At 34.9% G+C, this 13888-nt stretch overlaps 1 protein-coding gene across 1 annotated transcript in view; it reads left to right on the forward strand.

Moving 5' to 3' along the window:
• The window catches only part of LOC115519504 (PARP1 binding protein), a 66163-nt gene that overhangs the window by 17680 nt on the left and 34595 nt on the right, over positions 1-13888 (forward strand). The window contains exons 3-4 of the mRNA XM_030323512.1: positions 297-530; positions 6838-6942. Of these exons, the coding sequence (XP_030179372.1) occupies positions 297-530; positions 6838-6942 (339 nt within the window). The remainder of the gene's footprint in view (positions 1-296; positions 531-6837; positions 6943-13888) is intronic.

Below are 13888 nucleotides of genomic sequence, written 5' to 3' on the forward strand. Positions count from 1 at the left end.
CCCGACTTTGGGTAGGAAAAATTCAGTGAAGAATAACTGTATATTTGCCAATTGTGTCATGCACAAACTTGCCATAGTAGTTTATATTTTTATAAACCATCAAAATCTTTCTCTTTCATATCTGGTTTTAAAATTATTCCATAGTTATATCCATTTGGATATTCTCTTCAAATCCACAACAATTCAATGTAGACTTATATAACAAAATTCAATTTGTACTTCCTATCTCAATTATAACTTAATGAATATTCTGGCACCCAACTTTATTTTTTTATTTTTGGCATTGTCTCTTTCAGCACAATGGAGAATTTACAGTTCCTCTCAGTGATGTCTTATTGACCTGGAAATTCTTCCTACATGAGAAGTTGAACTTACCAGTTGAAAATATGGAAGTGATTGACCATTATGAGGACATTAGGAGGACTTACGATGATTTCTTAAAGAATAGTAATATGTTAGATCTGATTGATGTTTATAAAAAATGTAGTGTTTTGATTTCTAATTGTGAAAATAAAGCCAACATATCCCCTGTAAGTATTTTTTAAAATCTGTCTTAAATGAAAATTTGGCTAGATTTATTTTTATTTTAAATTATGTTATCAGCATTTATGGTAACTTGATAATGCTTTTGCTTTTCAGATCATGTTAGAAAATGGAAAATTTAGCTACCTGAAAGCTAGTTATTACTGGAAAGAAATATTTCGGTGGTAAATTTTGCTGAAATTCTGTTGTTATTTGGTTGAAATATAAGAACAGCTTTTTACTAGATCAAAAAATTTTAACAAAGTTATCAGTCCCAAATGTGTGATTTCTTTTTGAATTCATTTCAAGGATTGCTTTTCTATTTACTTACTTGGTTTAATGTGCATCTGTTCATTTTGGCATATGTTGTATAAATGCTATGACTCTTTCTATGGATTAATAATATTATTTTAATTAGATGGGATATCATTTTGTGAGGATAGTATAATGCAATAAACATGAAGTAATACACTATTCCTTTTTTTTAAACATATACACATGTTCATTGCTTTATTTTTTTATTGAATATAAATTTTAAAATTAATGGAATGTTATCCTTTGCAGTTTGGTTTTATCTACATTAGAATTGGTATCTAGTTTGTTTTAAAATGTTGAAATATATTTCTTTATCTTAACATTTACTGGGTACCAATAAAGTAGTAATTAAGTAGTGGTAATAACTAAATAATTGTAGATTTAGTATATTTTCTAAGCTGTTAAAATATTTTATAAATATCTGTCGATACTTGGGAATGGTGTTTTGGCTGCTTGTAATAGAAACCTCTGCAATAGCAGTGGTTTAACGAAATGGAAGTGTATTTCACTCTTTTATAAAAGGTATCTAAAGGTAAGAATCTGGGACTGATGTGATAGCTCTGTGATTATCAGATACCTAGGACTTTTCTGTCATTCTGCTCTTCCATCTTAGTTCCTACCCTCTGCCTTCAAGGTCCTTTGTGACAGCTGTTAGAGCTCCAGATCCCGTACTAGCATTCCTTGCATCAAGAAGTGGTAAGGGAGCACAGTATTCTCCTTTCCTTTTAAAGAGACATAGCTCTTTTGCTTCCATGTCCTTGTCCAGAGCCTAGTCACATGGCCACACCAAGATGTTAGGGAAAATGTAGTCTTTTTTTCCTTCATAACATGCCAGAATAAAAACAAACTCTCTGTTACTGAGAAAGAAGGAGAGAGTGGACATTGGCAGGCAGTTTGCTGTCTTGGCCTCCCTGGGCTATAATGGAACCCTTTGTCCTGTTGTAACTTTCTAAGATGCACATGCATATGTGTACATGCATACCCACACATACACACCCTTACTATGGTGAAGATATTGTGAGGGAAGATAGTTTGTTTTTTTTTTTTTTCCTCCTTACCTATATTTTATTTGCTTGTAGAGATGATTTTTGACTACTTTTCACATAGTTAATTTAGAGGCTGATCAAACATAGTATTGGAACAACAAAGAAAATCTTCTGATAAGCCAATGAGAATATAATCTGCCTGAGGTTTTTGGGCATATAGTTTTGTTTTCATCTTATCCTTTGCCCCTGTTTAAATCTTCTAATAAGCCTCTTCATTTAAGTGAATCACCTATAGTTTGAGATATATAAGTCTACATTGGAGGGAGTTCTGTGTCTCCAGATATCAACATGTTCTTCTGCAGGACATCAGGAGTAGAGTGCAAGCTGCTAAGATGATAGTATGTGAAGTTGAAAATTTTCTGCATTTAAAATGAAAGATTTGATCTCTGATACTTGTTTAGGAAAATTTCCAAAGAGGAAAAAGTGAGCAGGCAAACATATCCCTAGATTGATTCCTCAAAAATGCACTAAATATAACCCTAATTTATGCTAAAAGTGCCTTTAAAGATACATATGCTTATGTGTCTTCTTTGTTTTTTGTTTATTGTAACCTAAATAAGGCAGTAATTATGAGGAACTTAGATAAAGGTAAGACAGGGAAGGGGCGCCTGGGTGGCACAGTCGGTTAAGCGTCCGACTTCAGCCAGGTCACGATCTCGCGGTCCGTGAGTTCGAGCCCCGCGTCAGGCTCTGGGCTGATGGCTCGGAGCCTGGAGCCTGTTTCCGATTCTGTGTCTCCCTCTCTCTCTGCCCCTCCCCCGTTCATGCTCTGTCTCTCTCTGTCCCAAAAATAAATAAACGTTGAAAAAAAAAATTAAAAAAAAAAGATAAGACAGGGAAGTTCTGGGAACCTTATAACTTGAACAATGCCCCTTTCCTCTGTATTTCGTACATTATTAATTCCTCTCCTAGGGAACATGGATGCAGGGCCTGTGGATATCTGGAGCATACAAGGCCTTGGATTCTAACTAGAGTTTAAGAAGAGACAATTGGTACAGAGTTTGCTTTCTCATGAATTAAGCAATTATCTGGGGGAAATCAGAGCCCTGGGCTGAAGAGAAGAAATGGTAGCTCTCAAGAAGAGCTTAGCAGCCCTCAGAAATCTGGGGACCTTCTGGGGAAGGTTAACAAATGCTCTCTGTGAGTGTGCCAGGATTCTCTGTCTCTGAGGAAGCCAAAACGTAGGTGAATGGATGGGTGTACTGTTGGTGATCCTTGAGAGACCACAAGAAGACTCTCCCTTGGCCTCAGTGGGTGACTGGTATCCTGTTTATTTTTCCACTGCTGCTTCATGAAGAGTAGAGACTATTTCAACTTCCGTTACTTGTAAAATTATCAACACTTGAAGTACCTCAGCATTCAAGGCTGAGCCCCAAAAAGCCAATGAGAAAAGCAATAGCCACCTAAGGAGTCCTAGCAGTTACAGAAAGATGAGTTATCTGAGAACACACATGCTCGACAGAATAGAACTGCTAGTGGAGAGTGACAACTTAAATCCATAAAAATAGTAAGTACTCAAGGAAATTCAAGGATAAACCTAAACATGAGACTTTGTAGATGAAAAAAAAGAAGAAAAAAGTTTTCCCAATGCAACAGATAAACTCAGACACAAATTATTGTCCTGAAAGTCAAATTATTGTCCTGAAATAAATATTTAAAGTGCAGAGAGAAAAATCTGAAGTTCAAGAAATCGTGAAGGAAAAGTTAAGAAACTTGGAGGTTAGATCTAGAGGATTTAACACACAAATGATAGGAGTTCCAGAAGGAGATAAAAGAACAGATGCAGAAGAGGCCATGATTAAATATTTCTTGAAACTACATCTATTATAATAAATATTTCTTTGATTCTGCTAGTTAAGAGTGTTTATGAGGTTCCAGCCTGTAATCAAGAGAAAAGACACATACTTACACATGTCCTGGTAAAATTCCTGGACTCTTTAAGGGTAAAGATAAATATTATAAGTTTCCTAGTGGAGAGAACAAGTTATTTAAAAAGAACAAAAATTAAATAGCATGTCTTGATCCTCAACAAGGTATCACTTACTAGCTAAGATAAAGGAAGGACTTGTGAGGCTATGGAAAAATTTAAACAATGTCATCTTCATACTTCAAGTGAAGACTTTGCCTTTTCAAAGACCGTAATAATTAAACAGATGAATTAGAGCAGATACGTATCTAGAGGAAGATGGTAGTGAGCAACAAAACTTGGCGTGTATATGATAAGGGTGGACTGGGGATATGTGTGCTGAAATGGAAGGCTTACACTAAGGGAGATTCCGATATTAGTTTAGAATTAAAATGGCAAAATATTGTAGTTTGTTGGGAATAAGCAGGCATTACCACTTTTAAATAACAGTAGAGAAACGGGTCTGATTTGAGTACCAGAAAGTGAAGGTAACCATTAATGGAATGGAAAAATATGGTTAATAAGAGGATAAAAGTAGAATGAATAACAACTTACCTACAAAGTAAAGGTATAAATCAATAAAATTAATAGTGTATCACAGAAAATACATTGTGATTTTTCTGCTTACTTCAGAAAGCTTTATGCCATATTATCTAGAGTCCTTGTCCAAGTTTTAAGTTTAGGAACCCTTTTGCACTCTTAAAAATTAATTAGGGGGTGCCTGGGTGGCTCAGTTGGTTTGATCTCTGTGCTGATGGCTCAGAGCCTGGAGTCTGCTTCAGATTCTGGGTCTTCCTCTCTCTCTGCCTGTTCCCTGCTCGTCCTCTGCCTGTCTCTCAAAAATGAATAAACATTAAAAAAAAATAATAATAAAATTAAAAAATAATTAGGACTACAAGATTTTGTTTATATGAGTTTTATCTGTTAATATTTATCAAAGATTAAAATTGAGATATGTTCAAAGTATCAGTTATTAAGATACTGATAATAAACCTATTACCTGTTTGTGAATAGTATTAATAAATTTTTTAGGAATAGAAAATTGTGAGAATGTTTTACATATTTTGTATTTATTATTTTTTACATTTTTAATAAATATCCTTAATGTCATGTATGATAGAAAATAGCTGTTTCTCATGTCTACTGTCTGGTATGTTGTTTTGATTGAAGTATATCAAGAAAATTTGGATTCACATTGATACATAGTTGAAAAAGGGTGAACTTCCTGGGTCTCCTGAGTGGGTCTTAAGGACCTCAGGAGTCCATGGACCCTCCTCACTGAACTGATCTAGAATATTGTCCTTTACATGTCATTAAACATGAATATGGCTTTATTTTTTAAAGTTTATTTCTTTTGAGAGAGAGAGCATGTGCAGAAGGGCAGAGAGAGAGAGAGAGAGAGAGAGAGAGAGAGAGAGGGAGAGAGAATTCCAAGCAGGCTCTGCACTGTCAGTGCGAGGACCCCAATGTGGGGCTTGAACTCATGAACCTGTGAGATCATGACTTGTGCTGAAATCAAGAGTCAGACACTTAACCGACTGAGCCACCTAGGCACCCCAACATGAACATAGTTTAAACCAGAGGGTAATATTATCCGATTCAAAAAAATAACATTGTATTTATGGAAGAATAAATCTTTGCTTTTAACATCTCTCCTGAAAACATAAGAACCACAAGTGTGAGGACTACCTCTATTCAAGATTTTTTAAATAGTAAATTCTTAAAAAGACAAACCAAGAAACAAACTTAACTGTGGGAGACAAACTGATGCTTACCAGAGGGGAGGTGGGTGGGAGATGGGTGAAATAAGTGATAGGGAATAAGGAGTGCAGGTGAGATGCACATCGGGTGATGAATGGAAGTGTTGAATCACTATATTGTACACCTGAAACTAATATAACACTGTGTTAACTATACTGGAATTACAATAAAAATGAAAAAAAAAGTAATCATCAAACACAAATTCTCCCAAAACAATTTTTCTGTTTAAAGACAATGAACCTGAATTATTTCATAAGATTAATTTTTTAAATATTGAAAAGTTGCACTGTATGTTGTCACTGGTCATTAAAAGTTTCTGGCTAGCTAATATTTAGAAAATGGGTATCCAGGGCTACCTGGGTGGCTCAGTCGGTTGAGTGTCCAACGTCAGCTCAGGTCATTTTCTCCCAGTCTGAGTTGGAGCCCCATGTCGGGCTCTGTGCTGATGGCTTGGAGCCTGGAGCCTGCTTCAGATTCTGTGTCTCCCTCTCTCTCTGCCACTCCCCAGCTGGTGTTCTGTCTAAAAAAAAAAAAAAAAAAGAAAGAAAAAAAAGAAAGAAAATAGGTATCTAAGTTGCCCTTTGTAGCAAAGGAGTAAAAGTCAAAACTTAAAAAAAAAGAAAAAATAAATTTTTTTTTAGTGAGCTTAAATTTTGAAATTCAAGTTATGAACAACAAAATCCCACTTTGTCTTTTAAGAAGTATGTATTGGGGAGTTATTTTAGTTATAATTTTGCAACGACTGAGAGGAAAGTGGTTTGCAATCTCTTTAGGCTTTGTTAATTCAGTTTATACCTTCCCTCCAAGTTTACTCATCAGGAATGAGGTGTGTGAATACCTACATAATCTTGGATCGCTTAGAACAAATATTAGGGAGATGTTGAGTACCATGGCACAGTGAAAGCAAATAATCATTTTTTTTTCATTGAAATTCTTACTTTGAAATATGCTGTTAGGACACTAGGTTTACTTTTGTATAATCCCAAAATGAAGCATTTATTGTGTGCCTTAGGTAAGCATTTTGTCTTTAATTTTCTTCTATAAAAATTAAAGGCTCAGATTAAATTTCCAAGGTTATCTTTTAACTCTAAACTTGTGAACTCTATGAGTACAGCCGTTGGAAACAAGCATTTTGTTAGTTTAATTCCATGTATACTTACTGCCAACAAAGATCAGGTAATAATACTGTATGCTGGGATATTAGTGAACTATGTAGAGCTCAATGTGAAGTATTTTTTATAGTTGGAAAAGCAGTTTATTATTAGCAACCTCCTGTGTTTTCTACAGAGTCAACTACGGGATTTTCTGCTTGGAAGACAGTATGCAGTAGATGAAACTGATCTTTATGTACCGACATCACCAATGAGTAAACACAACCAGGATAATGAAAAGGTACTGATAAATTGTGAGTAAATTAAAAAGCAGGATATGATCCTCTTCAAATCACTATGAATGTGATTGTATGTTATTTTTCTTAAATCAAAAATGTTCTTTAATTTGCTTAAATAAAGCTGTATTTGCAAAGAGTAATACGTTAGAGACTGGCAAGAGCATAGCAGTCAGTTTCTTCCTGGTTTCCGGCCAGGATCACAGGCACTGTGCAAAAATAGGTTATCTTGGGGCGCCTGGGTGGCGCAGTCGGTTAAGCGTCCGACTTCAGCCAGGTCACGATCTCACGGTCCGTGAGTTCGAGCCCCGCGTCGGGCTCTGGGCTGATGGCTCAGAGCCTGGAGCCTGTTTCCGATTCTGTGTCTCCCTCTCTCTCTGCCCCTCCCCCATTCATGCTCTGTCTCTCTCTGTCCCCAAAATAAATAAAAATGTTGAAAAAAAATTTGAAAAAAAAATATTTAAAAAAAAAAAATAGGTTATCTTGGGGCGCCTGGGTGGCGCAGTCGGTTAAGCGTCCGTCTTCAGCCAGGTCACGATCTCGCGGTCTGTGAGTTCGAGCCCCGCGTCAGGCTCTGGGCTGATGGCTCAGAGCCTGGAGCCTGTTTCTGATTCTGTGTCTCCCTCTCTCTCTGCCCCTCCCCCGTTCATGCTCTCTTTCTGTCCCAAAAATAAATAAACGTTGAAAAAAAAAATTAAAAAAAAAATAGGTTATCATTCTAAGTATCTGAAAAGTAGTTGGAAGATCTAGGTTGCCAGAGTTCTTTGAATCTTTGTATTTGGTAAATTTCACAATTATGGTTTTAAATGAGTGATTCTTGGGAAGATGTACAATGGAAAAATCTGTTTTGTCCCTTTTGCAGAATAACTGATGCATCACAAATCGTGATAATAGAGTTTGTTGAACAAACAAACCACAGTGAAGAAACCACATGTTTGGTCTAATATAATTTACCTTTAGCTAAATACTATGCTAGGTACCTAATTGAATATAGTATCCCCTTACTAACCATGGGAGTTATGTTTATGAAAGTACCTATGGTAAATAAAATCACCATTGACAAGATAAAAATTTAGAAGTATTGGAAAAAGCAGTAAAATTACATTCAACATATCTAAATCCATCTTCTTCAAGTTAATATATTTGATGAATCACCTTCTCCATTTTTTAGGAAACATTGCTAAAGCAGATTCTCCCATAAGTCCCATGCGATACAGGTAGCCTTTAAGAAATATATTGACTGGGGCATCTGGGTGGCTCAGTCAATTGAGTGTCCAACTTCGACTTAGGTCATGATCTTGTGGTAAGTTCGAGCCCCGCATCAGGCTCTCTGCTGTCAGTGCAGAGATTGCTTCAGACCCTCTGTCTCCCTCTCTCTCTGACCACCCTGCCAAAAAAATAAATAAATAATAAAACATTAAAAAAAAAAAAGAAATATGTTTATCATTGCCCTCAAGTAAATACCTGTATACCTACTTCCTAGATTTACTAAGGTTCTTTATATTTGCATTTAATATTTTTTTCTGGCTTATTTGAAAGTTGTTTCTGGCATCATTACCCTTAATACCTAAAATTCTTTAGCATATTATTTCCTGAAAATAAAGGCATAACCATAATATCATTATCATCTGTAAGAAAACTTAAGTATTCCCTATTATCACTTACTGTCTTCCCAATTCCGATTTCTCCATTTGTCCCCCAAATGGTTTTATAGCTCTTTTAATCTAGAATTCCCCTCTGTTTTTATGTTTTGTTTTGTTTTTGTTTTTGTTTTTTTGTTTATCTGATAAATTTCTCCTGGTATTACTTATCTTGTTCTTCTATTGCCAGTAAACTGGAGGTTTCAGCTAAAAGCTTGCTTAGATTGAGGTTTAACATTTCATAGTACATGCTTCTTAACTGATGGTAAGTATCACATCAGGAGACACAGTTTCAAGTTGTCCCAAATTGCCAGATCTGTCTAGAAAAAAGATGTAGTTTTTCCTTTGCTATCAGCAAAGATCTATGGGGTAACACTATGTAAATAACCTGTTTCCCAACAATCTTTTGCACATGCATTGATGATCCTTGGCTGACTCCGTTATTTCTTTAGTGTTTGCAGAACGGTGAATTTCTAACCCTGTCATGTCTTTACATTGATTAGCTGCCATTTTTCAGCAAAGAAGAACTTTATCTTCTCAATTGAGATGAAGTATATAGTTCCCTAAAAAAGGCAGGGTCACTACTTAATTCTTTCTATTTCATTACCAGCTTAGGAATTGGGATAATAGTTATTTAAGATGCAAATTAGATTTTTTCTATTTATCTTTCTCCTTTTTTATGTATTTATTACTATGTACTCATGACTTTTTATTTATTCAGAGTTTTAAAATCAATCACAGTCATTAATCCTTGATTCTAAAATGGTGGATTCCCTTCATGCTGGCTTCTGTGTCTTTTTTTTTTTTTTTTTTTTTTTTTTTTTTACATGCCCTATTAGACTTCTGAGCACTTACTTTTTTTTTTTTCTGGTACAAGAAAATATTCCAAGCCCATCTTTGAATGTTTTCTTCCCAGACATGATTCTATTTAGTGATTTGTAACTATTTTCTCTTGCTTGAAATTAATTTTTCACTTACATTGTTTTTCCCTCCTGTCCCAAATATTGATAAAATGTTTACCAAATACCTGGTCTTTTCGCATTGGTTCTTAAAGAGTACATTCATATATATCAAGAGACTAGATCACTTACAGATCTCTTTAATTTATGTTACAGGCTCTACAGGGAAAAAATAGTAATTGTTATTGTGCCTTTTAATGAATAGAAATGAACTAGTTTGTGTAAAACACCTACGTGTTTATAATTTTGGCTTACATATATAAAATGTTATATCTTAAAGGGATATTCATGAAAAAAGATCATAGTATATAGAAACTGATGAGTCTTCATTGCAAGCATATAGTTTTCTCATTTAAAAATACCATGATAGTGGCGCCTGGGTGGCTCAGTCAGTTGAGCATCCGACTTCGGTTCATGTCATGATCTCGCAGTCCGTGAATTCAAGCCCTGCCTCAGGCTCTGTGCTGATAGCTCAGAGCCTGGAGCCTGCTTCGGATTCTGTGTCTCCCTCTCTCTCTGCCCCTTCCTTACGTGCACTCTGTCTCTCTCTGTCTCTCAAAAATGAATAAACATTAAAAAAAATTTTAAAAATACAACGATAGTTTCACTGGGTTAATCCTCTACTTTTATCTTTTGCCTCCTTGGATTGTTTTCCGAGAGTATTCTATCTAGTAGTTAGCTGATAGATTAGATTTTATGAGGACTATTAAAGTCACAGCCATCCTCTTAGCCATTTTGCATTTTACTTGCAGACTTCTAATTTTTCTTTTTGCAAAGTATTTTTGGAAGGCAATATATTTCTATTAAAATTCTAATGTGACTTTTTTGGGCTGAAGTCTTGCAAAGATATATTTTGATCACAAAATGTACCTTAACTAATGCCACGCCAGAGTCATTAAGTAGATGAATGGCATGAATTTGAGAAAAAATATTTTTGTTTCCTTATTTTATTTTATTTCATTTTTCCTAAGGTACTAAACTGCACTAGAAATTCTGAAGCAAGGAAGGGAAAAATGGAATAAAGGCCCAAAAAGAAAACCCTCAGTTAAATAAAAAATTCTACCAGTATATTAGTTCTAGTTCAACTTTTTGTTGTTGTTGTTATATGTAAGAATTTATGTATTGGCAAAGAAAGTAAAAAATACCTGTATAAATTGTTAATCTCAATCTAGCAAAAGTAACTTTCAAATTGAGGTTGAATATCTGCATTTCAGTAATAATTAAGGGATAGGAAAAGAAGCTTGGACTTGCCAGAAAGCTTAAGTAAGATTGTTCAACTTCTAAACAAACATTGCAAATACTTTGTGGTATGGATTGAATCGGTTTATTAAACAAATAAACAGAACATTATCTTTATTTTTGGTATCTTGGTAAAAGCTTCAATCTTGTGGATTTTTTCAATTTAGGCCCTTGCTTCTGGACATCATAACTGTATTTATGTGGAATGCTTTTCCAGAGAGCCTCTTTAAAACACACTTGCAAATACAAGAGCAGGGAAACCATAACTGCCATGTTATATGACCATAATGATAGGGATAGATTTCCAATTGTAGCCATGAGTTAAAAGAAACACTCTAACTGTGAGGACTCCAAAATGTTTTTCCCTGATGTTTGCCTAGCATCACAGATGAGCAGGGCAGAATTTGCTAGCCTTAAAGAGCAAGTTGTAGATGTGGTTTGTACCCAATAAGGATCAAATCTATATATTGTTATATCCTCATTATTTTTGAACAGTAGAGGCACAGTGAGACAGGGATTGAATGAAATTAAATCTAGAAAGAGTAAAACAGTTTCTGATTACAGTGTGAATGTCACTTTTTCTCTGCTTTAATTTTTTAATTTTTTTTTCAAGGTTTATTTATTTTTGGGACAGAGAGAGACAGAGCATGAACGGGGGAGGGGCAGAGAGAGAGGGAGACACAGAATCGGAAACAGGCTCCAGGCTCCGAGCCATCAGCCCAGAGCCCGACGCGGGGCTCGAACTCACAGACCGCGAGATCGTGACCTGGCTAAAGTCGGACGCTTAACCGACTGCGCCACCCAGGCGACCCTCTCTGCTTTAATTTTTGACAAATGTGTTAGTCTTTTGAAATGTGAAGAGATAAGATAGAGGAGATTCGTATGTTTTCGACAGACTATTACACTGTGAAATTAAAATGGAAACTTTTGTATTACAGATTCACATGAAGTATTATGATTTACACTGAAAATAAAAATAAAAGGACACTTGAAATATAAGCAGAAAACCATGTTGTGCTTTATGTTATAAAATTTTAGGATGGATCTCAAAGATGATTTTACCTTAGAGTTGTACCTTAGAGTGATTTTCTTTTTAAGGCAATGTAATAAAAATACATGAGTGCTTATTCGATCTCAAGTAAGATTTTATCAGTAGTTTTCATTTTGTAATATCTAAAAGGGCCACATACATGTATTAAGTTTTTTTTTTTTCCATTTATCATTGAACAAAAACTAATTGAGAACCTATTAACAAAATGGACTGATTACCTGCTATAATGCCAGTCATTCTTTAAGGCCCTAAGGATATATCATTTGCTCTCCTGGAACTCACGAAGTAGTAGAAAGATTAAGAAAACACACAATGTCAGAAAACGTTAAGGTCTATCAGGGAATTATAATTGGCTGATATGCAGAAATATTACAGGGTGGTAAGAAAGGGAGTACATGAATTGCTGTTTTATATGGGAAATCAGGGAAATGTTACCTGCAAAGGTAACATTTGTCTAATATTTTTAATATGTAAGAAAAGAGTTTCATAGTGTTAATATTCAAACTTTATTTAAAAAATCAATTTTGCTTAAATTTTGAGTCCATATTTAAGGTAATTTTTTCCTGTCCAAAAAGTTTTTTTAAAGTATTTTTTAAAGTTTATTTATTTAATTTGAGAGAAAGAGAGTGAGCAGGGGAGGGGCAGAAAGAGAGGGAGAGAGAGAATCCCAAGCAGGCTCTGTGCTGACCCACTGTGAGATCATGACCTGAGCTGAATAGAAGAGTCAGATGCTTAACTGACTGAACCAGTCAGGCACCCTCAATAAAGTTTCTTTAAATTGACTGCCTACAATGTTTCAAAAATTGTTTTTCATATGATATTTAAATAATCCAAAAGCAAGTTACCTTTAAAAGTGCTTTTAATATGTATATGAACTTGAGAGACTCTCTTAGTAATTGTCTATGACACTTCTTATTGATTTGTAATTTTTATTCCTACCTTTTAAAGCTTTCTTTTATGCTTCCTAATTTAAAATATGATTAAACAGAATATGGAGAAATTTTAATTTTAATTCAGAAAGTATTGGGGCATCTGGGTGGCTCAGTTGGTTAGGGATCCGACTTTGGCTCAGGTCATGATTTCACGGTTCGTGAGTTCAAGTCCCGTGTTGGGCTGTGTGCTGACAGCTCAGAGCCTGGAGCCTGCTTTGGATTCTGTGTCTCCCTCTCTCTCTGCCCCTCCCCCACTCATGCTGTCTGTCTATGTGTCTGTCTGTCTGTCTCTCTCAAAAATAAACAAATATTAAAAACAAAAAGATTTAATTCAGAAAGTATTTTCTTAGTTACAGATGATAAATTATGGGATCTTTAGCTATGTTGTCAGTCTCTGAAGGGTTTAATGAATTTCATGTTTTGAGAGGGAATTGAGTTTAGAATTCGTGGAGTCCATTTTTCTAAGGGTATAGGCAAGGAGAAGATTTCAGGTAAATAGTGTGGGAGCAACATTTAAGAATTAGTTACAAACAAGATTCCAGAGCAAGAAGATGGGGTGGAAGCAGTTGAGAGGGTGATAAGAATTCCATAAAACTAATTTAATTTTGATGAAATCCAATTTATCGTTTTTTTTCTATTATAGATTATGCTTTTGGCGTCATGTCTAATAACTGCCTAATCCAAGTTACAAAGATTTTCTTTTATGTTTTATTCTAAAACTTTTACAGTTTTATATTGTACATTTATACCTGTGATCTGCTTTGAGTTAATTTTTACAAAAGGTGTGAGGTTTGGGTGGGGTTCATTTGTTTTGCATATGAATGATCAATTGCTTCTACACCAGTTATTGAAAAGACTGTCCTTTCTCTATGATTTCTTTTGCACCTATGTCAAAAATCAAATGGGCATATGTATGTTAGGTCTATTTGTGGATGTGGTTCTGTTTCATTCATAAATACTATGTTATCTTGCTTATTGTAATTGTATAGTAATATTTAAGATAATTTCTCAACATATTTAATATGTTGTTCCAGTGTTTTTGGCTTATTTTTTGATGGTCTATTAATCTTGTCATCATTCCCTAGTATGTAATTGTCATTTTGCCCTGGTTACTTTTGAGATTTTTTTCT

Source organism: Lynx canadensis, chromosome B4, assembly GCF_007474595.2.
Source record: "Lynx canadensis isolate LIC74 chromosome B4, mLynCan4.pri.v2, whole genome shotgun sequence".
NCBI lineage: Eukaryota > Metazoa > Chordata > Mammalia > Carnivora > Felidae > Lynx > Lynx canadensis.